Here is a 24,285-nt window from a genome sequence, read left to right as displayed (position 1 = left end):
GGAAGGAAGGGGATGTCATGGCTATGATCCAGGCTGACAGGAAGTCTGTAAGATGAGAGGCTAGAAAACTGTCAGGATATCCACATTTCCAGAAAGCTGGGCACTAATGCTGCTACCATTTGACTTTCATAACAGCTCCTGGATTTACGAAGTGTTTTTTCCATGGGAGACCTGGCAATAAAACAGTTGGTTGCTAATGTGTCAGGACTTGCCCACCCAGCCTGGCAGCAGCCTTCTCCAGCCAGGAAATGGTTTTCCCCACCCCTGCAACGCTGGACCTGGGCTCCCGCTGGCGACCTGCTGCTGTGGCAGATCTGCTGGGAGATTCGCCAAGGAGGAGCCCTGAGGAACTGCCACGTGGCTCACCCCCAGAAGTCACCAGAGCTCTGGCACACGTGGCTAAGCAGAGCAGCACCGCCAAAACACACAGTCAGCGCGGCCGCCAATTCTTCACACGTCTCCAGATAAAGCCCAAAGTAAAAAGGAAACCAGATCAAAAGGGTATCAGAGCTAGTGAAAAAACAAACACACGCGTGCTCGGCCAGCTTTTACTTAAAGCCCTACAAATGCCTGATGCTGGGATTGTTTTACCACATGTGTTTTTCATACAATTGCTGAAGGCTTTAGCACTGGAGGAAGCTTTGTCCTTCTCCCAGCAAACACACACACACACACACACACACACACACACACACACACACACACACACAGAATGCACGTCCACACCATGTCACATAGTCCTTCTACTGCCCACAGCCTGGGCCTTTGGCCCCCTTCCTTCTGCAGACCTGGTGGCTTCATCTGTTTTGTCACTGGAGAGAGGAAGCTGTGCAGAAAGCAGGAGGGGGAGGTAAGTCACAGTGAATCTGCTCTGTAGCCCAAAAGCTGCTTCTTGTTCCACCTCTATGGGCTCCGTGGGGAAAACTGTCCTGGACCTGAATCCTGACACCAATAACTCCCACCTCTGTGACCCTGGACACGTGGCTTTAACTTCTTTGAATCTTAAGTTCCTTAACTTTAAAAGAGGGACAATAATGGTACCTTCCTCATACAGTTACTATTCAGGAATACAGAGATGCGCATAAAACTCTTTAGCACTGTGGCTGGCGCCTTAGCACATGTTCAATAGCACATGTTCTATGATCACGACCACAACAGAGCCTGAGGAGGCGTTAGGAGGGTGGTGCCTCCCTGACAGAGCGGCTCAGTGCCGTGGGAGGGTGGGAACCTTGAATTCAGGTAAGCAGGTCAGACCCAGCTGAGCGGGGGCAGCAAAGGACAGGAGGACTCCTGCAGGGCAGCTGGAAGGGTGGGGTGCCACATGGGAAGGGAGAGCAGGAAGCACATGGAACAACATATGCGAGGAGGGAGAAGCAAGGAAGACAGGGGAGGTCTCCCTACAGCCTCCACGCTGGAAAAGCCAATGGAGAATGGGTCAGAATATTGTCCAGACGCTGGGAACACACATCAAAAGGCCTTGCCCACCTCTGCTCCCCAAGAACCTCTGATGGAACTATCACCTCAGGCAGACTGGGCCTCCCTGAGCCAAGGACAACAGAGGGCCAGTCAGTTCCCTGCCCCAAAAGGCCCTGCTCCTCAGGCAGAGTCAGGAAACAGGGCCGTACCAAGGACTGAGTCAAAACAAGGTCTTGGCACAAACTGGAAACCCTAAGGGCTCAAAACCAGCCCCTCTATCAGCGCTCTGACCCCAGCACGTTTGCTGGGCCAGGACAGTCCCGTTTGGAGGACAGGGTATGGGGGCAGGAAGCTCCAAGTCTACCCATATTCCCTGCTGGGGCTTCCCTGTCAGCCCTTCCAAACCCAGGCAGGCTCTTTCTGGTTAGCCAAAAGCTAAGAACAAAACTTAGAAGGACCCAAAATAAAGACAATTCCTCAATGGTGAAGTCAATCACTTGTAAAAGTCCGATGAGGAAATGTGCTACTCTATAGTAAAATAACAGGTTGAATCCCCCACAGCCCAGTACAGCCCTGATTCTAGGTGAATGCTGCATGAGGAAGATGGGGTGTCAGCCGTCCTAAATCTCCCTGCCCCGTTTCCTCCCTGTCCCTGTATTCAGGGTTGGGTGGCAGTAAAGAGCACAGAGGGAAGGTAAAGGCAAATGAGGCAGAAACCAATCCCTAGAAGGACAAGGGTTTCCATCAGGAAGGAAGTAGTCTCTAGGGCCGCTTTACTCGAATACAGATCCCTCCCACATGAGAGTCAGTTTGGAATGTGAAGGTCACGTGCCCAAGCGGGTGTGACAGACGGGAAAAATCATGGAGCTAACTCAAGTCTCCAGGAATGTTCAAGCTCAACAGCTGCTTCTGACTAACCAGTCTCCCTACCCCAGCACCCCCGCACTCCACAAAGCACATGCCAAGCATGTTTTTTGTCCTGCGTGGATAGAGAATGAATCTGTGGAAATAGCATACAGAAAAGTCCCATGAGTCCATCAGGAGAGTGACTCGGCAGTAGGTGGCATGTGAAGTCAGCAGATCTGAAATGAGAAGCAGAGCCCTGCCCAGGCAGCCTGATCGGAAAAGGTGGGGAGGCAGAGCTGGCCCTAAGAAACCCCCAGAGAGGGCCACCACCACCACCGCAGGAACTGCTCCCATTTCACCTCAGAATCCCATGCGAGAAAGGAAGGGAACATGCTCTATTTAACCCACACCGTAATGATCTATTTGAATTAGACACTAGGATGCACTTTATTTTCAGGGTCACTACCGCTACTCAAAACTTGGCTTTCTCTAATTTCCTGTGCTGGGTCTTGCACTCCCTGCTGCGAGGACTCCCTTGGCAGCACTGCATCCCTGAGACTGAGTCCCACTTCTAGACCAGTGATGGCATCAGCCCGGGCATCCCCAGCTCCTAAGGATGTGACCCGAGCAGATCCCCTTGGAGGACCTAACCAGTCTTGTCAGAAAATTCAGAAAACAAACAGCATCTCAGCAAAGCAGATTTCTGATCGGCCACAAAGATATTTATTGACTAATGCACCACCACGCATTTTACCTGCATTACCTCTTATCTTCACAACTATCCCAGGAGTACAAATCATAATACCATGTTCTAATAGGAAAATGAGACACAAAGAGGTTAAAACACAATTTGCCCAAAGTCACAAACACATCTAGTCAATGGTAAAACCAGGATCTCAGCCCAGTTCACCTGACTCCAACATTTATCTGTCCCTGTGTATCAGACTGCCTCTGTAATATGACAAGCTGACACTGAGCAGATCAACCAAAGTAGGGCCTAAGTTTGTGGATTAAGGTGACAAGCCAGGCCCTGGGGCAGATGCTTGAGGGGTTGGTTGTCAGGCTCAGGGTTCAAATCTCCAACCAAAAAGACCATGCAACTCTTACCCAGCCAGAGTCATGACACTAAAAGCAGGCCTGTCTCCCCTGTATAAAGAAACCCAAGCCGGATGTCACACGAGCCTAGTCACAAAGCTGGCTGGGGAGGGCTCTGCTGGAACTAAAAGGCACCGCCCATTCCATTCTTTTCCCCCTCACACAAAACTGACTGACCCCAGACCCACCTGGAAGCAGAATGTCGTTTCCACTGATTATAACTACTTAGAAGGGCCAAACTCAGGACTTGTTTCTGTAGATTCTACTGGACCCATTAATATAGTTCTTACAATGACAGTGCTAAATGCGATAAACTACAGATCTATTTCATGAACCTAAAAGAAAAAATTATCCAGACTTTGAAGTCAGAGGGCTCCGGGATAGAGCTTATAAAACCTTTTTTTTTTTTTTTTTTTTGATATAGAGTCTTGCTTTGTCGCCCAGGCTGGAGTACAGTGGCACGATCTCAGCTCACTGCAACCTCTGCCTCCTGTGTTCAAGCAATTCTCTGCCTCAGCCTCCCAAGTAGCTGAGATTACAGATGCCCACCACCACACCGGCTAACCTTTGTATTTTTAGCAGAGACAGGGTTTCACCATGTTGGCCAGGCTGGTCTTGAACTCCTGACCTCATGATCTACCTGCCTCAGCCTCCCAAGTGCTGGGATTACAGGCATGGGCCACCACCCCCAGACAGAGTTTATAAAATCTTAATCTGTCAATCATGTGTCCTGTAACTAGGGGCTGACCTTGTCATTTCCTGTGTCTCCCTGCCTCTTTCACACTACGGAGACTCAAACCTTCTCACCTTTCACTCCTCTATTCAGCCACCCCCACCCATTGCCCTTGCTCAGTGCTACTGACTCTAACTCTGCTAATACTCTTCTCACCTCAATTCTGCTTCCTCTGCCACCCACCACCTAAGGACCACAGCCCTGCCTCTTGTCTAGATCAGCAGAGCGGTCTCCAAAGAGCGGCAAAAGCTGCAGGCTTCACTGACATGTCCTCTGTCAGAACCAGTGTCAAACACAGAACGGTGGCCACTTCACTTGCCTTGCTCAGAACCTCATAGTAGCTCTCCCTTGCCCACCAAGAGCCAGACCAGAGGTCTCAGTCTCTAAAACCATGCTCCAAGCTGCTTTCTAGTATCTCTTTGTATAACCCTCTGTACACTCCAGGTTCCTGCCACTCTCGGAACAAGCCACTGTCTGCATCTGCACTGTGCACCTTCGTGGGTTGCCTACGTCGTCACCCTACCCTGTCACATCTAAGTCCTGACCCCTCTTCCTCCATGAAGCCTTCCAATCTCTCCCGGTGGAAGCAAACTCTGCTCAGTGCCCTATAGAGCTCAGTTCACAGGCTGGGCTCCTCTACCAAGGGGCACTGCTGTGCCTTCAGCACACAGGCACAGGGCCTTAGCACAGGCAGGCCCACACTCAGTAGGGCTTGCGAAGGGCACAGCTGACATCCCTCCTGAGCTGACTGGAAAGAGTAGTAATGCCTCCATAAAACCTGCTGGAAAATTAGGGGCTAGAGAAGCAGGCTAACAGGATAAGCTACCCAGTGCTTCAGGCACAGGGGATCCTGTCCTCAGGGGTGCTACAGTTAGTTCCCCAAGTCAGAGCATCTTGATATTGATGTCTTGTGAAAAAAATCGCAAGGCATTAAGCATTTAATCAAACTTTTCCCAGCAAAACCAGATGTCAATGTCTTATTTGGTCTCTGGGACCTCACAAGCCTTTCATTATCCCAAACAGTAAGTGACTAATCCCTTCTCAAATGTCACCAAGTGTCTGGGCAGCAGGATATCCTGGGGCTGGACTGACGCAGCTGGACTGGACCGTGCGACACACAGCTGCGTCAGGAAAGGCATAGGCTTCAGACCCAGGGGGGTGGGGTCCTGTCAAAGGCTCCCAGCTCCCCTGTCCTCAAGATGGCCGCCAACAGGGCCACCTGGAGCTTTTAGAACGCACCTCTGCGGGAGAGCCGGGTGTCCGCATCTGTATCCACAAAAAGCTTCATCTGGAACAGGTCTCGTACCTCCTGGGAGTAGAAGGCCAGGATCCCTTCAAAGAGCACCACGTCTGCGGGATAGACAGTAACTGTCTCCTCCTTCCTGCAAAGCACAGAGCAGATAATGGGCCATGCCAGGCAGGGGCTAGCAAGGGACAGAGAACAAGGGCCAGAACATCTGGCTGGGCTGGGTTCTGGGTTCCTTGCCCCCACAGACTTCAGGCAGGGACTAAAGACTCAGCTAACACAGCCTTACACAGCCCTCGGACCACCACCAAAGAGCCAAGGGTGATCACGGCTGGGACAAAGGTCTCCTTTGACCACTTCTTCTGAGCTTTCACCATGAAACAGAAATACAGGGCAGACATCCTTCTCCTTGGAATTAAAAAAACCCTGCTGTTGAATGAAGAATAAAGGCAGACAAAAGCAGATGTGATTTCTTTTTTTCTCTGAAGGCGTCTCCAGGAATGCTCTCATGCCTGGCATTTATGGAACCTAACGCTCTGAACTTTAAAAAACAGAAACTCACAGTTTTCTCTCAACAACCCCACCCCCTCCCCGCCAGTCCTGAGGCAACTGAAAGGAGGGAGGAAAGGACAGATGAGGGAAGGGAAGGAGGCAAAATAAAAGCTTGGGGAAGGAGGATACAGACGAGAAAGCATTTGTGGGGAAGTACAGAATCCCGATGTCTGTCTGATCTGACTCTACCTCACTCAAACCAAGATAGTGGCCACAGGTCATCCTGAGCTCCCTAGGGCTGCTCTTCCTCATCAATGAAGCAGGAATATGACCTCATTCACCTAACCCACATGGTTTGGAAGCCTGGAGCAGGCACTTATTATAAACATGATTTTGCTTTCTTTTTTTTTTTTTTTTTTTGGACAAGGTCTCACTTTGTCATCCAGGAGGCTGGAGTGCAGTGATGCAATCTTAGGTCACTGCAGCCTCAACTTCCCAGGCTCAAGCAATCCTCCCGCCTCAGACCCTAAGTATCTGGGACTACAGATGCCCACTACCATGCCAGGCTAATTTTTGTATTTTTAGCAGAAACAGGTTTCACCAAATTGCCCAGGCTGGTCTCTAACTCTTAGACTCATGCCACCCACCCACCTCAGCCTCCCAAAGTACTAAGATTACAGACATGGGCTACCAAGCCCGGCCAACATGACTTTTCAAAAAGCAAGAGCGGTGAGACACTGCTAAACAGTTAGGCGATAGGCTTTCACAGATGGGCCTGCTAGTGTTCAGCTTTGCCCTGCTGCAACTTTCACTGTATTCTGATTTTTTATTCTGTCCTATGCCTACCTTACACATCACCAACTGTCTCTTGCTCAAAATTCCCTGAAAATAGATTAACTATCATCACTGCAAGGTTTTCACTTACCCTGACTAGCACACTGGCAAACCAAATAAAATAAAGTCTCTTAAAACTACAGTAGTTCCATCTGTACAAGCATAAGGTCAGTATCAACGGCCAGCTAAACAGGGTGCCGCTCAAACTCCTTCCCGTAAACACCCCCTGATGTCTTCTTAGCTTGGACCACTGGGCTTGTGTATGAGTTTTCAGGCAGGCACTGCTGGGGTAGCTAGCAACTGGCAGAATATGGAGCCGAGAAGACGGGAGAAAAAGACTAGGATTAGGAAATGCTCTAGAATTGTGGTATAGCTGAAATGCATATCAGAACCATCTGGGATGCTTATAAAAATATCCCTACCTGGACTCTACCCCCCAGGAGCTCTGATTTAACGAGTCTGAAGTGGAGGTAGAACTCCAATACTATTTAGAAGCTCTCAAGATATTTCTAACATGCAGCCAGGGTGGAGAGCCACCAGTCTAGAGGAATGTCAGCTGCCAGTGTGCCCACTGTGGATAAGAAGGCAACCTGGAGAAATTCCGAAGAGAAGTGGATAGAAAACAGGACCAGTGGGTAAATGAACTAGTGAGCCACTCTAGGTAACCACCCTGCACCAAGGAGGGTGGGGGAGGGCTCTGTCCAAAAATAAACTGAATGTATGTGTGAGATTCCACTTGAGAAAACACACTAACAGAGAACACAACACAACGGCTGTGCTAAGTTTGCATACACAGGTTGAGGAACCCTTATATAAAATGCTTAGGACCCAAAGTGTTTAGGATTTTTAAATTTTGGATTTTTTTCAGATTTTGGAATATTTGCATTATATTTAGGGCATCATCCCTAATATGGCAGGAGGAGAGAAGAACTACAATGAGCATCCCTAATATGAAAATCCAAAATCTGAAATTCTCCAATGAGCATTTCCTTTGAACGTCACACTGGCACTCAAAGAGTTTCCAATTTTGAAGCATTTTAGATTTTGGATTTTGGGACTAGGGATGTTCAACCTGTACCGACACTAGATATTATGAGCATTTTACGATGCCTAATTGATAAATACTAAAAAGGAAAACGGGTTTTCCATCGGATGGAGAAAATTAGCTGCCTAATTTGTTGTTGGTGCCTTAAGAAGTTACAGTTAATCATTTCCCATGTCCACACGTAGGTCTGGGTAGGAAAAACTTTCATGACAGCTCAGAGTTTTTAAAAATCAACAACAAATTTATTGAGCAACTACTGGCCCAGAATGTGCAAGGAGTCATACCTGGCATAATATACCACTTGGGAATTTAGAGTCTGGCTGAAAAGTCCCAAAAAGAAGCTAGCCAATTAGACCATTTGAGATAACCCAGTCTAACCATCTCATTTGACTTATGGAAAAAAGGATGCTGAGACAGGGGTAACTGCAACAAATAAATGTCTTCTTCATTTCAGCCCAACAAATTTTCATTTGTACCAAATGCCCATGGATGGGATGGAATCAGTTAACTCAAAATGGCTTAATGTCCAATTAAGTGGCCCTTAAGACTTACAGGGAAGTGGGAAGGGGGTGGCTATGGTCTAGGGTGATCGGGGAAAGTTTCTCAAGACACGAGCTTTGAGCCACTGACTAATAAGGTTTTAAAATATATGAGATAAATCAGGAGGAAACGTGAAACATATCTGCATTGGGAATTCTACCAGGATTTTCTTTTGTTAGCACATGAACTTCATGGAACTCATGCTGCATGAGGTATTCGATTTCCCTCCCCTATTCCTAGACTGTACTGGCCAGGCCCTGGCTCCTGTCAACCATGCTCAGTTCCACTGCCTTCCTTCAGGCCCTTATCAGTCTCTCACTGGGGCTATTCCAAAGGCTTCTTCACAAATAGCACTGCAGGTCCTATCTCCTCCAGCCACCACAATGTCCTTTCTACTGCCACAGTAGAGCCATCTGTAGTTCCCTACTGCCAAATGTCCGTGTATCTGGCCCTCTCGCCTATGGCCCTTCATGACCTGAGGCCTGCCTACCTTCCCCCACACCCACGTCTGTCCCTCCACACCTCTCCACCGCAGTGTCCCACCAAGCTAATCTGTGCCTAGTCCTGAAATGCTTCCCTACCCAGCACCCTGGAAATCCCTTTTCCAAACAACTTCTTATCCTTTCCTATCTAAAGCTTAAATATCACCTCCTCCATACAACCTGCTCTGAATACCCTGCTCTTCCTCCCTCTTTTACATTCTTCTGCAGGCCCTGTCTTAGCCATCATGCTGCATTTTAATTCTTCACACGTCTCTTGTCAGTGTGACACCACCACCACCTCTCCCAAGGAGAACTACAATTCTCAGAACCCCCTTCCCCACGTTTCCAGGTTACTGCACCAACAAGAGACTTAGAAGGTGAGCGTGAAGCAAAATCCACAATACTGGGGAGATCATAGTAATGAGACAGGAAAACTTTGCCAACAGTCCACAAGCTCCCAGAATGTGGCTGCAAACCCACACGTGGCAGTTCCTTGGACTTCTCCATGAACCCCAGCTTCTCTCCAGTGCCTCAGGCTGGAGTCAGTGGGGACTACTTTGTCTGATTCTCTGGCTACAAACTTCCAGGTCTTCACTCTCCCAGCCCCAATGTTCGTATAAGCTCCAAATATTATACTAAACCCCTTCATTCCTCCATGATCTGCAGTGGTTGGGTTAAGAAAACAGACTGACACTTGGAGGTGTGAGGATAGCATCCTGACCTCTGACTCTCCTACACAGGAGAACCTGGACCATTGAAGGAAGTGTTTCAGAAGATTCTGGTAGGGCATGGAGGTAAGCACCAGAACAGCCCCCTCTGCACCTCAATGAACACACACGGATGCTGATTCTCTCTCTCTCTCATCTTCGTCCTCCAACGAAATCTTCACCAACGCTCTCTAATTCAGACCCATGGGAAGATGTGTGTGTTCTACATTCAGGACTGAGACGCTCTGCGCAGCTCTGAAGGAGCTTGGGGTCTGGCCAGCAGGAGTGCAGTCCTCTAGGAGCCCATTCCCACCACTCAGAAGGAAGCAGCGTCAGGTGGAAGCATGGCCGCTCCTCTATTCCTAACCAGGAGCACTAAAATGCAGGCTTCACTGGAAAGGACTGCTATGTTTCCACTGAGAAGCTTTCTGAAGCACTTGGTTAATTCTGAGATCAGGCTCTGGTGACCTCACGCCTCTCCACATTGTCCAATCCCAAGTAAACCAGGAGAGAAGAAAACAGTTTTCTTTGTTCTTCTTCCTTCCCTTCCTCTACCCCTCCCCTTACATCTTGTTCCAGGAACAACAGCCACTGGAATGTGGATCAGATGCACATGCAGTCCCTCAAGCTCAAATAATTAACCCATCGTTCAAAGTTAAGGAATCGTGACGACAGGACTGTTGCAGGAAGCGCCCAGATGAACTCCCCAACCTGCGCAATCCCACAGCACACACTGCTGCCAGCACGCCCTCCACTGACTGGCTGCAATGGCATTGGGCAAGGGTAGGACAGAGGTCTGAAGTGCAAGAGGTGAGGAAGGAGGTCTCAGTGCTGATCAGGGAGGCTTTGGGGAGCCGTGGGTGCCATCCCTGGCCCAGACCAGCTCACTTACCGGGAATGGGAGACAAAGTCATACACAGGGATCTGGACTGTTTTCCCTTCAGTGATTTCTTTGAGTGTTTTGAGAATGAGTTCATTGTCAAAGGCATCTGAAAAATATCAAATTGTTAAAATATTTCTTAATTTTAAAATAGTATCTCCTATAATCACACACAGGGCATCCTCATAAACATGTATATGGGCACATCACACTTTAAAGATAATCATACTGCTCCCTAAAAAGCTGAATTTCTACCCGAAGCAGAATGGAAGCTCCCTGTATCTCAAAATGAGATGTATGAATGAGTTCCAAAAAACAGATTTCTTTTTTTTTTCTTCTTTGACATCCCGCCCCTGACTTCAGACAGGTCTCTCCCCTGTCCAAGTTTAGCTGGTATCATCCCACGTTTGGCACATGCTAACCTGGAAAGCATACCCATGTCTGGGGGAGTGCATACAATAGCCACCATGCCAAGGTTTGCTTCTAACAATGATAAGAAACCTAAGCCAGCTAAAGGAGCAGTGTGCTGACCTAGGGCTGCAGAGCAAAAACCATCTGCCCCTCCACCTCTCTCTCTGCCAGAGAGTGGGCTGAGCAAAGATGTACACATGGGGAGGAGGGTCTGACGAGGGCTGCCTCAGATCAGAAGCAGCAGAAGAACTGGCTTTCTATGTTCGACCTCATGTCTGGCCCATCTTGAGTCCCAGGCTCATACAAAATCACCCTTGTTCAGATACAGATTCAATCAGTATTTAATGAGCCAAACACTACATGAAGCATTTGAAAATTTCTTCTTTCACGTAAGCCCCACAATAACACTGCAAGGTAGTTATCAAGTCCCTACATTCTAGATGGAAGCAAGATTCCAAGAGGTTAAACAGCTTCCTCGTGAGCAGAAAAAAAATACTCCCCCCACCCCAATAGACATACACACCCCCTTCAACAGCCTGACTCACCCGGGTGGTCAAAGTTGAACTGGCCCTTCAGGGCTTTGGCCTTCTGCTCTGAGGTGAGGACACGGTAGAAGCTATCCTGACTCAGGATGACCACTTGCTTCTGGCGATAGTCCACCTCATTCTGCCCCAGGAGCTGCACGATCTTAGCACACACGGAAGACTGTGAGGAGAGAAAAGAGCATCCAGGAATAAGAGAAAGGGCATGTGCAGTACAGAGGAAGTCCCCAGAGTAACCAAGCTGATGCACAACCTTCAAGAAGGAGCTCTGGAAGGAGAGTCCAAAGGCAGCTATCGTGCACGATGAGTTAAAGGGGTGAGGGAGGCAGCCATAAAAAGAACGAGATCATGTCTTATGCAGGAACATGGATGGAGCTGGAGGACACTATCCTTAGCAAACTAATGCAGGAAAAGAAAACCAAATACCACATGTTCTCACTTATCAGTGGGAGCTAAATGATGAGAAGCATGGACACAGGGAGGGGAACAACACACACTGGGGCCTGCTGGAGGTGGCAGGCGGGAGGCAGAGGATCAGGAAAAATAACTAATAGGAACTACGCTTAATACATGAGTGATGAAATCATCTGTACAACAAACTCCCGTGACACAAGTTACAAACCCTGAACTTAAAATAAAAGTTAAATTTTTTAAAAAAAGGCCAAGGGAGAATAGTCCGTCTGACATGCCTGTGACAGAGAAGTCTTGGGATCCCAAAAGTTCCATCCTCCCTTCCCTTAACACAGCTTACTACTCTCAACTATTTGCAGTGATGGCAAGGGAAGGTGGGCAGCACACACCACCTCCTTCTCCCGAAGGGCTTTTTCCAAAGCCACTCGTGAAGGTAGGGCTAACGGATCCTGCCTGTGTCCTAGTACAGACAGACAAAAACAGTGGCAGCAGAAAGTGCAATGAATGAGGGCCTGGTGATGATGTGCTGAGGGGTCACAGGGCCTTGGAATCACAAGGGGACTGCACACTCATGGAGCACCACTCAGCCCTTGTACATCTCTTTATATCAATGGAACCAAAAACCATGGCCAGAAAGCTCTGCTAGTTAGCAGGAAGGCTACGCTCACAGCGTTCAACTTATTTCTCTTGGTTACTTTTGCTCCAGTCCACAGCCATGGACTTCTCCACACCTATGGTAAACTAGGTGGCCTTTTCACAAATGTGTGCCACCACACGCAATGACAAGGAACACAAACGCCACCAACATCTAAAACAACTTAGGGGTATCCGAACTAAGAGTGGAGAAGCCAATTCCAAATGAACTCAAACCTACATGCTTTGTGTGTGTTGTTAGTAATACAGGTATCCTAAAATTTAAAAAAAGAAAAAAAATAGTAATACACATATCTGCCCCTTTTTTCCTTTAATAACATGTATGCTTTGTAAAAGGAAAATTATGAAACAAGTACATTCAACAGAATGAGGTAGTGAAGGATTTCATGACGAAGTGATAAATCAGTTGTATTTATCAAATAACTGATTTCTTTTTTCATCTGATACAAAGATTAATTTAAAAATTAAAAAAATCTATATTACGTAAACTGTAGAAGATATAACCCAAGTCTTCTAATGAAACTGGTTGGCCTGCCAGGCAGTGACTCATGCCTGTAATCCTAGCACTTTGAGAGGCTAAGGGGGATAGACCGCTTGAGGTCAGGAATTTGAGACCAGCTTGGGCAACACGGCAAGATCCCACCTCAAAACAACAACAAAAAACCCCAGTTGACCTAATAATAGAGATGACAAACAGCATATTTAGGCCAGGCACTCTGGCTCACGCTTATAATCCCACACTTTAAGAGGCCAAGGTGGATGAGAGAGCATGTGGACTCAGGGAGAGGTGCATCACACACTGGGGGCAGCTGAGGGCGGGTAAGGGAGAGACAGCAGGGAGGGTGGGGAGGGATAACATGGGGAGAAATGTCAGATACAGTATGCACCTAAAGTAAAATAAAAATAAAAGAATAAGTAAATAAAAAGAGGCCAAGGTGGATGAATCACCTGCAGTCAGGAGTTCGAGACCAGCCTGGTCAACATGGTGAAACCCTGCCTCTACTAAAAATACAAAAATTAGCCAGGCATGGTGGCATATGCCTGTAGTCTCAGCTACTTAGGAGGCTGAGGGAGGAAAATCGCTTGAACCCAGGACATGGAGGTTGCAGTGAGCTGAGATCACCCCATGCATTCCAGGCTGGGCGACACAGCAAGACTGTATCTCCCCCCGTCCCACCCCCACCCCCCCAAAAAAAAAAACAGAGAGAGAGGGAAAGAAAAGAAAAACAGCACATTTAAACATTTGATGACTCAATCTTAGAAGTTTTACTATTGAGCTTATTTCACAAACTGATTTTTACAACAACAAAAACAAAAAAAGTCATGATATCTTTTAAAGTTACAGTTCTTATAAGGTTGTGTTTGATTGCCCTGAGCATAAGGAAAACTGACCATTCCTGTTGCACAAGTCAATGGGAACTAAACAGTTTTGCAAACTATGTCCTGTAACACAAGTTGTGACACACAACTAAGTAAGGACCTTTGGAGGAAAAATAATATTTTGACTCAATTATCTGCAAACAATTCATTTTGCTTTCATGATACTTTTGCATACTAATGCAGAAAAACATTTAAAACTACTCTGGACTTTGGGACCATAGACCCTCCCATGCCCCAAAATATCACAGGAAGGTAAAGCTTTCATAAGATAAACTAGACTCAAAAGTGAAAATGTTATAACAAAACCAAAGGCTCTCTGCATGCTACAGATGGATGGGGCAGGGTGAGAGGGGGGATCAAAGGCTCTATGCAATTATAAACTGAAAGTTTTTAAACATCTACAGGCCCGCAATGTCCTTTTCTTCCCAGGCATCTATCTGTTTCTTATGTCCTAAGGTTCTAGGGGGGTAAAGTCTATAGCCTTAATTAGTAGATAGGATTCCTTCTAGAATTCCAAAGAAAAACAAAAAAGTGATTCATGAAGTCACATGCGTATTATCTATCCAGTTATTCAAATTGTGATACTTTTATTTACACTTAAAACCCATAAAATGTTTTTAATGTACATAGCAATCCCATCACCATCAAAAAAGCATTATTAAAAAGTTACACTAGCTAATTTTGCAAATAAACAACGGTTTCCCTTAACCCAGCACAATCTAGGAGAGAACCCGTACAATACCCAGTAAAATGAGATAATGAACAAACAGTAGGTGCAATTCTAGAAAATCAGCACTCGTCCCAATCCTTGATCGATGACATAGTGTGACTAATTTTGCTGATCCACAGTGGCATGTCTCGGTCCCGTGTTTTCAAGGAGCTGGCTGGTGACCCTTCCCTTCCACAAACACACCACCACTGCTGACAGGGCAGCAGGCCCTGTGCCAAACACTCCACTAGGACCACTGTAGAAGCCACATGTGCTCTTTTTCATGGATGAAGAAACCAAGTTAAGTAATTTGCCTACAATCATAGATTCCTGGCGTTTTACCTCAACCTGAGATGGTAAGGAGTCCCAAGGCAGAAGAAGTCCTTTATCAGGCAGGAGATAAATCAAACTGCACAAATAAGCAAAGAAACACCTGCCTCTAAGACAATCTAGATTTTTCAGGCATTTTCTTCCTCCTGGGCCATGTTAGAAATGGGCCCCCAAAAATTCAGATAACTGTTGAATCTGGCTAACAGGTACATAGGGTTTGGCTATCTCATCCTCTCTACTGTTGTGTAGGTTTGAATTTTTGCATGGTGGGGAAGAAGGCAGGGAGGGAGGGAGAAGCTCCACAAAGAGACTCTACTGTGCCCTGAATAAATGGTTTTTCACTGACTTAACGCTCACCTCTATCTCTTTCACTATAATTTCTGTGTTCTCCTTTTGCATAATCCTGTCCCTCTCTTCAAAAGGATCAAATGGAGCTCTGAGGTGTCATCTTGCTCCTTACGAATAATTCAGCTGGGCACAGTGGCATGCACCTGTAATCCCAGTGACTTGAGAGGCTGGGCAGGAGGATCACTTGAGCCCAGTAGTTCAAGACCAGCCTGGGCAACATTGTGAGACCCCACCTCTAAAAAATTCAAAAATTACCTAGGCATGGTGTTTGTGCCTGTAGTCCCAGCTGCACATGGCAGGCTAAGTAAGGCAGGAGGACTGCTTGAGCCCAGAAGATCAAGGTTGCAGTGAGCCACATCATGCCACTGCACTCCAGTCTGGGCAAGAGAGCAAGACTCTATCTCTAAAAAACAAGAGAGGAAAAAAAAAAAAAGAAAGAGAAAGAATCCACTAATAACCAGAGTTTGAGAAGGGCAGGCAATCCTGAGCCTACAGAAATCTAAAATGGGAAAGGGTACAACTGTTACAATAGGCTAAGACTTAGTAATTATATTGGTAGTCACAAAAAGGCAAATATCGTATGATTCCACTATGCAGTCAAATTCAGAAAGTTAAATGGCGGTTGCCAGGGGCTGAGGGGAGAGGAAAATGAAGAGTTGTTGAATGGATATAGCCTTTGTTTTATACAGTGAAAGGGTTCTGGAATTTGGTCATCCAACAACATGAATATACTCAACACCACTGACACGTACACTTAAAGATCGTTACGACGGTAAATTTTACGTTATGTGTATTTTACCATAATTAAAAATTATTATTACTATAATAAAAACCGCATTTCTTTCTATGTGCTAGGTACTGGGCTCAGCACTTTAAAATGATCTCATTTGCATACTACAAGCTTATGTGATGGGAGTTATCATATCCACACCACTGAAGGCAAACACGGAGGCAAAGAGAAGTTAGAGGAGCCAAGATTCCCACTCTAGCTGTCCATCCCCAGCACCTGGCCACTTAGTGGCTGCAGCTGCATGGTGCTGTCTCACAGGCAAATTGACACTGCCCATTGAAGCATGAGTTCAGCTTCATTTTGTATAATATCTCTGTATTTAGTGCAATGAATCCAGAATATATTCTGTCCCTGCCACTTCTAACCCATTACTCAAATTAGAGTCGGGAGGGTTAAAGGTCTGCTAGGACTGTGGGCTGTTGTCCAAATACAAAGTTAAGCGAAGGGCAACACAAGATATCTTTAGAAAAAAAAAAAAAAAAAAAAAAAAAAAAAAAAAAAAACAAAAAAAAAAAAAAAAAAACTTTGCGGAAGAGGAATGCTATATAAGAATTCAGAATGCTATATAAGTAAAGAAATTGTGAAGGTGATTCACAATTTCTTTACTTATATAGCATTCTGAAGACATTACCTCATTTAATTCCATTACAACAAGGTATTACTTTGTCTTCTTTTTTCCTAATGAGGAAACTGACGCTTAAAAAATTGATCAAGTTAAGGGCAGGTGAGGTGGCTCACACCTGTAATCCTAGCACTCTGGAAGGATGAAGCAGGTGGGTCACGAGATCAAGAGATCAAGACCGTCCTGGCCAACATGGTGAAACCCCATATCTACTAAAAATACAAACATTAGCTGGGCATGGTGGTGTGTACCGGTAGTCCTAGATACTACTTGGGAGGCTGAAGCAGAAGAATCATTTGAACTTGGGGTGGGGGGTCAGAAATTGCAGTGAACTGAGATCATTCCCCTGCATTCTAGCCTGGCAACAGAACAAGACTCTACCTCAAAAAAGAAAGAGGAAGAAAAGAAAAGGAAAAAAAAGAAAAGAAAGAAAATTGATCAAGTTAAATGACTTGCTCAGTCCCGAAGCCGAGTCTCAAACCACAGGTCTAACTCCCACTGCACAGTTCTTTTCACTGTTTGAGAACTTAAGCCGCTTTGGAATCCACCCGCAATATTCTCCATAAATGTACTCTACCTCTGGAGAACAATGACAAGGGAAGGAGACAGGGAGGAAACTGATGAGAAATATAACACTGTTGAGTCCCACTGCATCATCAAAGTCAACATTTATGCTGAACTTCATACAACTAAAGGCAGGCAAGTGACGTGCCTATTAAAAGGAAGCTAAAAGCCCACCAAAAAAAATCTGTTCTAGAAATGTTTATTTTGTTCAAAAGAATCCAGCTGTCAGGAACCAGAGTCCAATAGACATGCTGAACCATGAACTCCTTTAGCAGAGACTTCCCATTTGGGAAGCCCCAGTAGTAGTGAACAGTTCATCAACAGGCCCCTTCAGCTGACAGTTTCCAAAAGGGCAGCTGCTGAGCCAGCATAGGTTCCTGTATTGCTATAGAAAGGATATTTCTCTAAAACCCCTCTCACTCTGGAGGTGGCTTTGACAGCCTAGACCCAATCTTACTATACTATTTCCAGTGTGTGTCTTCCAGGATCTAATGCAGAAGATCCTCTTGTCCTGTTCCAAGACCGCTGGACGAGTAAAAGAAAACAAGCAGGGCAATCAGCTCTGTCGCCTCTTAGTCATGTACCCCCCACCACACTTCATTGCTCAGAACCTAACATAGCCCAAGCCTGGACAGCTCAGAGCAGCTCAGCTCTCGGGAGGGCATCGGGCTGAGTGTCTCCCTACAGGAATGAGCTGACACATCTCATAGTCAACCTTATAGAAGAAGACCAGATAACCATGCTACCCAACATTTTTGAATCCCATCAAGATGTCTGTTATAACACTCTGGATATGCTGCTTCGGAATCACAGGGAGGGCTGCTCAGAGGGAGGAAAACTTAGAAACCACAGCCAATCAGCTCCAGGTGACGCACACTGATCATCACGGCCTGAGGGCCACATGCTTGGCTTCCTCAAGTAGGAAGACCCCATCTAGCTCCTTGGCTCTGGGACTGTGTGCATCACATCAATTACTCTTGGCAGTAGCTTTCCCTGTCACTATCATCAAGTATCACCACTAGCTTACATGGTGTCCATCTCAAAGGAAAAAAACCACTGTGGCCCCCAGACATTATATCACTTCTCTGCGGGTAGGGGCTACTTCCCACATGGCTCAGAAGCTCTAATTTACAGGCACTAGAAAACCAAAGCACCAGTAATTTGCCCTGGTTTAAAACCAAAAACAAGGCTCAAACCTGCTAGCTCAACTTCCAGTCCAACTGACCAACTGGCACAGTAGAGAGGTGTCACTCAAATGCTTCCCTGGAATATCTGCAAGGCCATCTATTTCTGAAGTCATGGATGGCCCCAAAACCCATGCATTGCTGACTAGGCACTCCTAGCTACAATACAATCACCACAACCCACCCACCCACCCACCCAACACACACAGGATCTACATTAGAAACTCACTAAATTGCTAATAAGGCTCTCCAGTACCAAAAAGCTGCCATGGGTCAATCAAATAACCTAAGAGCTTTTGGAGCACAAGGACCAATAGTGGTATTAAGCTTTTATTCTCAGGCACCTGAGGCGGGGGGTGTCTCCCAAATGTCTGTTAAATAGAAATGTCCAAATTTATCAGAAGTCTTTTTTGAAGTCATGCGATCCTAGCTTACGGCAGCCTCAAACTCCTGGGCTCCAGCCATCAGTCCTTGAATTTTAGCTGGGCACACAGACTGCATTTTCAACCTCCCTTGCAGCTCCTCATGACCATGCAACTGTTCCCTCTTCTGACATTCCTTCCTGTTGACTCAATTGAAGACCTGATAGCTGGAGCTCAAGCAGGCACCTTGCAGCATTGCTATCATGCTAACTAAGGATTTAAGAGCAGCTAAATACAAGCCCAAGAGTCAAATGATCAGAGCTGAGAAGCATTAAGAGTGAGTGCTAAGATCTGAATGTGTTCCCCCCAAAATTCACAGGCTGAAATGCTGAAACTTAACTGTCAATGTGGCTGTATTACAAGGTGGGCCTTTAGAAGGTGATTAAGCTATGAGGTTGAAGCCCTCATGGATGGGATGAGGGCCCTTATGAAAGGGCTTCAGAGAGTGGATTCATTCTCTTCTGCTCTTCTGCCATGTGAGGACACTGCATTAGTCCCCTCCAGAGGATGCAGCAACCAGGGGCAACCTTGAAAGCAGACAGCAGCCCTCACCAGACTCCAACCCTGCCAGCCCCTTTATGTCGGACTTCCTGGCCTCTGGAATTGTGAGAAATAAATTTCTGTTCTTCATAAATTACACAGCATCAGGTATTTTGTTACAGCAACACAAACGTTCTGGAACAATGAGGTAAACTTTATTTAAACCCTGTTTTAGAGGTTTTGTGTCACTTTCAACAGAAGTGATACTAATACTGATGTCAACAACCACATAACCAGCACACCTTAGTACATGGTTCTTGGTAGAAATGTTCTCTTGAAAGCTGAGGAGAGCCTCTGTCCTGGTCTAACGGGCTGCTTTAATTATCACAGGAACCACAAATAACTTATCAGCCACGTCATTTCCATGTGAGTTTTAAAGGGTAGGGTGATGAACATTCGCCTGAACAAGTGTCCCCAGACACTGCTCTGTCACCTGCCAGCCTCCAGGTGTTTATTTACCCCAGAGGTGTTTCTTCTTCCTTTCAGCACCTGTTTGTGCCACAGAACAAGCTCTCCATAGAAAAAGTAGTACCTAGGAGAGGGAAATCCAAAAGCTTCTTAACAGTAGAAGATGAAAGATTCCCCACAATAAAAGCTCCCTGTTTTAATTCTTGATCCCTCTGCTGGTGCCGCAAAGGCAGTCCAGCCTAGGAAGATGCAGATGTTAGACTGCATCTGAGAAATCTGGTTGATCAACAGTCACCAACATACACAAATTCCCAGGACTTTTCCCTGATGTGCCGATCTCATTAAGCTCTATTACTAGAAAAGACATTTTAAAAATTCAATTGTGGGTTCATGTAATTACATGTTTGGCTCGCTTTTTAGGCTCACCAGCACTTGGAAATTAAGTGGTTCAAAATTAACTGAGTGATGATAATAATAGTTAGAACACAGAACATGCTACATCCCAGGGACTATTCTAAGGGCTTTACATATACTCAGTTATGTTTAATCATCAAATCAACTCTATGAAGCAAGTGCTCTTATTATCCCTATTTTACATAAGAAGAAGCTGAGTCAGAGAAGCAGATTAAGTGACTCGGACCAAAGTCAAATGTCTGAAAAACAGATGAGCCTGTCTTCAAAGTCAGGCGGGCTGGCTTCAGGACGCAGGCCCTTCGCCACCACACACACTGCTCTGGCTTGTCGTGCCACCCACCAGAAAGGGGTGGAAACCTTCTGATAGAAAAAGAGCCCCAATAACCCTACAAGCAGGGGTGTAGTGTCAACATGTGTAAACTGAATATATAGGAACCACTAGGAACAAAACATTATCAGCAAGTCTCTGTAATTTACTCCCTGGGGGGCTCTGCAAACCACGTTTGTTGGCTTCCTTAGAAGTTAATGTTTTTGATATTTTATTAAGAGAAAGATAAGTCACTTTTGATCTGCTATAACTCATTCTTTGGTGGAAAACGGTGTCTAAGTCCATGCTTAAGGGGGCTGGGATTAATCCTCTGGGAAACATAAGCTCACCTAGGTGCTTTGGGGAACAGAAATGAGTGGACAAGACCAGGCGCGGTGGCTCACGCCAGTAATCCCAACACTTTGGGAGACCAAGGCAGGCAGATCACGAGGTCAGGAGATCGAGACCACCCTGGCCAACATGGTGAAACCCTGTCTCTACTTAAAATACAAAAAATTAGCTGGGTGTGGTGACATGCGCCTGTAACCCCAGCTACTTGCGAGGCTGAGGCACGAGAATTGCTTGAACCCACGAGGTGAAGGTTGCAGCGAGCCAAGATCGCGCCACTGCACTCCAACCTGGAAATCCCACAACTGCACTCCAGCCTGGGAGACAGAGTGAGACTCTGGAAAAAAAAAAAAAAAGTAAGGAAGGGAGGGAGAAGAGAGAAGGAAAGAGGGGAGGGAGGGAGAGAGGGAGAAGAGAGAAGGAGAGAGAGAAAGAGGGAGAGAAGGAAACAGAGAGAGAGAGAGGGAAAGAGGGGCAGGGTGGGGGGGGGAGAGGGGGAGAGAGAGAGAGAGAGAGAGAGAGAAGCAGACTATTTAAAAAACTTCACCACATCATCAAAACCGGTACATGCATGCTGGCCGCTGTGCTGTGAACTGGTGAACCCATTTTAAAAAGCAGTACAGTAAGAATTAACATTTCTACCCTATTTCCAAGTAATAAACTTACAGCGAAATCAGTCGAGATAGGGAAAAAAAAAAAAACCCTGAGCAAATATCTATGAGGACAAGAGACAACATAGTACAAATACTCTGACCTATAACCATGTGAGGGGAAAAATCTGGAAGGCAAATTGGCCAAAAATGAGAACTTACAGTTCTTCTATATCATCTTTTTTTTTTTTTTTTTTTTTTAATTTTATTGAAATGAAGTGTCACTCTGTCACCCAGGATGGAGTGCAATGGTGCAGTCTTGGCTCACTGCAACCTCTGCTTCCCAGGTTCAAGCAAATTTCCTGCCTCAGCATCACAAGTAGCTGGGACTACAGGCATGGGCCACCACACCCAGCAAATTTTTTGTATTTTTAGTAAAGATGGGATTTCAACATGTTGGCCAGGCTGGTCTCAAACTCCTGACCTCAAGTCATCTACCCACCTTGGCCTCTCAAAATGCTAGGATTACAGGCATGAGCCACCACACTCGGCCTTCTACATCATCTTAAACAAAAAGGCAGAGAGGTATCTACGTGGCTCATGTGAGACCAAGTTCTAGGCTCACCCAGGGCCTGGTTAACAGCTACCACTAAGCAAAGACAAAACAAGGCTATGCTTGAGATTCAAGGGGCAATGAATCCCTCACAACTGAATTAAAATCATTCTGCACAGAACAGTGATTAATTTCAGCTTTTATTCTAAGCCTGAATATGGAATCTATGGACCCTACTTTGTATTTGTCCCCATAGGACAAACACAAAAGGCATCTCACACACACACACATGCACCAAAAAAACTGAATGGATCTAGGCTTGTTGCTAACTTTGCTGAACTGCTGCTTATGAAGCCCTCTCCAAGAGGTGGAAGCAAAGAGGAGACCCGCTGGAAGATGAACTATACTGACTTGTGGGTGCAAGTGAGGCTAGGTCTATTTCTTTCCCCTTTTACTCTCTGAGCAAATTGAGATAGCAAAAAACAACAAACTGGGCCCCTTGTCCTGGGTGACACACCACAACCCATACTCGCTAGGGACTGGTGTACTGAGCACAGATAATATGCTTATTACAGAAATTTTGGACTGAAAGAACTGGAGTCCTTCTGGGTATGAGACACAAAACAAATGCTGACTTACTCTCATTTTTAAAAAACTGAAGAGATCGAGAGAGCACAAAAATGCCAGTTGGATCCTCTACGGAATCCTTCTAAACTAAAGGCCACACATGAGTAAACATTTAATGTGGATGTAACAGCACAACAGTGCTTTGTTGTACAAAATATATTTTAGTTACCTCTTCCATCCAGTAATCCTTATCCAAACTGGAAAATCAGAAATCGGACTGTCTAGTTATCAAGACTTTTTTTTATTTCTTCTTTATTTCTTCTCCAGCACCCACATTTAATGCCCAAATACAGTGCAACAGGGGGAGGAAAGAGAAAGCAACACCAAACACCCACTTCCCTTCCTTTTTGAGAGTCTCCTTCAGGTCTTTGAAAACTAAACTTATTATTTATTTCTCATAGCAGTTGAAGAAAGGGGTCCAAGTCCTCTATTGGCTGTCTCAGTTCCCTCGACTGTTCACTTCTAAGTTTTGCAGAATTCATCATTCATCACCACCATCTCTGGGACCTCAAAACTCCTTCAAGAATCAAAAAAGAGAAAAGAACTCCCAAAGCCACACAGATCATGTTACTGGATAAAGGAGGAATAAGTTCATCACACTGGAAGTCATCATAAGCTTTCAGGACTGATCTACTGACAAAAATAATAATAATAATAAATAAAAAACAAAAAGCAAACATCCTTTCAATACAATAATTTTCTTTTATTAATTTGTGCAACCGACACAACTATCAGTAGATAAGGGCCAAACTCTTATTTCAGACCCACACAAATATGAATAACTTATATGACAAGAAGCAGAGCAATTCAGTAGAAGAGGACAGGCTTTTCAAAAAATGGTGCTGAAGCAACTGGACATCCACTGACCAAAAAAATGAACCTGAAGTCAGGCATGGTGATCTGCTCTGCAAAAGACCCAGCCAAGAGAATGACAACAAGCTACAGACTGGGAGAATATATTTGCAAAAGGCATGCCTGATAAGAGGTTGTTATCCAAAATATACCAAAAAATAAAAACACAAACTCTTAAACCTGACCAAAAAAATGGTCTAAAGGCCTTAACAGACACTTCACCAAAGACATACAGATGACATATAAGCATATGAAAAGATTAGAACAAGGTACCACTACATGCCTATTAGAATGGCCAAAATGTACAACACAGACAACACCAAGTGCTGACAAGGATGAGGGGCAACAAGAACTCTCACTCATTGCTGGTGGGACTGCAAAATGGTATAGCCACTTTGGAAGACAATTTGACAGTTTCCTATAAAACCAAACAGTCTTACTATACAATCCAGTACCCATGTTCCTTGGTATTTACCCAAAGGAGTTTAAAATTTAGGTTCACACAAAAACCTTCGCATGGTATTTAGAGAAGCCTTACTCATGATTGCCAAACCTTGGAAGCAAGCAACTAAGATGCACTACAGTAAGTGAATGAATAAACTATAGTACATCTAGACAATGGAATGTGACTCAGTGCTAAAAACAAATGAGATAACAAGCCATGGAACGACATTAAGAAACCTTAAATGCATATTGCTAAGTGAAAGAAGCTAATCTGAAAAGGTCACATACTGTATGATTTCAACTACAGTATATGACATTCTAAAAAAGGCAAAACTGGCCAGGCACAGTGGCTCACGCCTACAATCCCAACACTTTGGGAGGCCGAGGTGGGTGGATCACAAGGTCAAGGGATCAAGACCATCCCGGTCAACATGGTGAAACCCCGTCTCTACTAAAAATACAAAAATTAGCTGGGCATGGTGGTGCGCACCTGTAGTCCCAGCTACTCGGGAGGCTGAG

The 24,285-nt window shown here is 45.5% G+C and overlaps 1 protein-coding gene across 1 annotated transcript in view; it reads right to left on the bottom strand.

Moving 5' to 3' along the window:
* UCK2 (uridine-cytidine kinase 2) overlaps window positions 1-24,285 on the bottom strand; it is a 91,024-nt gene that overhangs the window by 10,253 nt on the left and 56,486 nt on the right. The window contains exons 2-4 of the mRNA XM_017534058.2: window positions 11,273-11,432; window positions 10,329-10,425; window positions 5,330-5,472 (exon numbers count right to left, since the gene is read on the bottom strand). Of these exons, the coding sequence (XP_017389547.1) occupies window positions 5,330-5,472; window positions 10,329-10,425; window positions 11,273-11,432 (400 nt within the window). The remainder of the gene's footprint in view (window positions 1-5,329; window positions 5,473-10,328; window positions 10,426-11,272; window positions 11,433-24,285) is intronic.

This window comes from Cebus imitator, unplaced genomic scaffold (assembly GCF_001604975.1).
Source record: "Cebus imitator isolate Cc_AM_T3 unplaced genomic scaffold, Cebus_imitator-1.0 Scaffold84, whole genome shotgun sequence".
NCBI lineage: Eukaryota > Metazoa > Chordata > Mammalia > Primates > Cebidae > Cebus > Cebus imitator.
The sequence above is the reverse complement of the archived record's forward strand: the minus strand, read 5'-3'. Positions and strand labels throughout refer to the sequence as shown.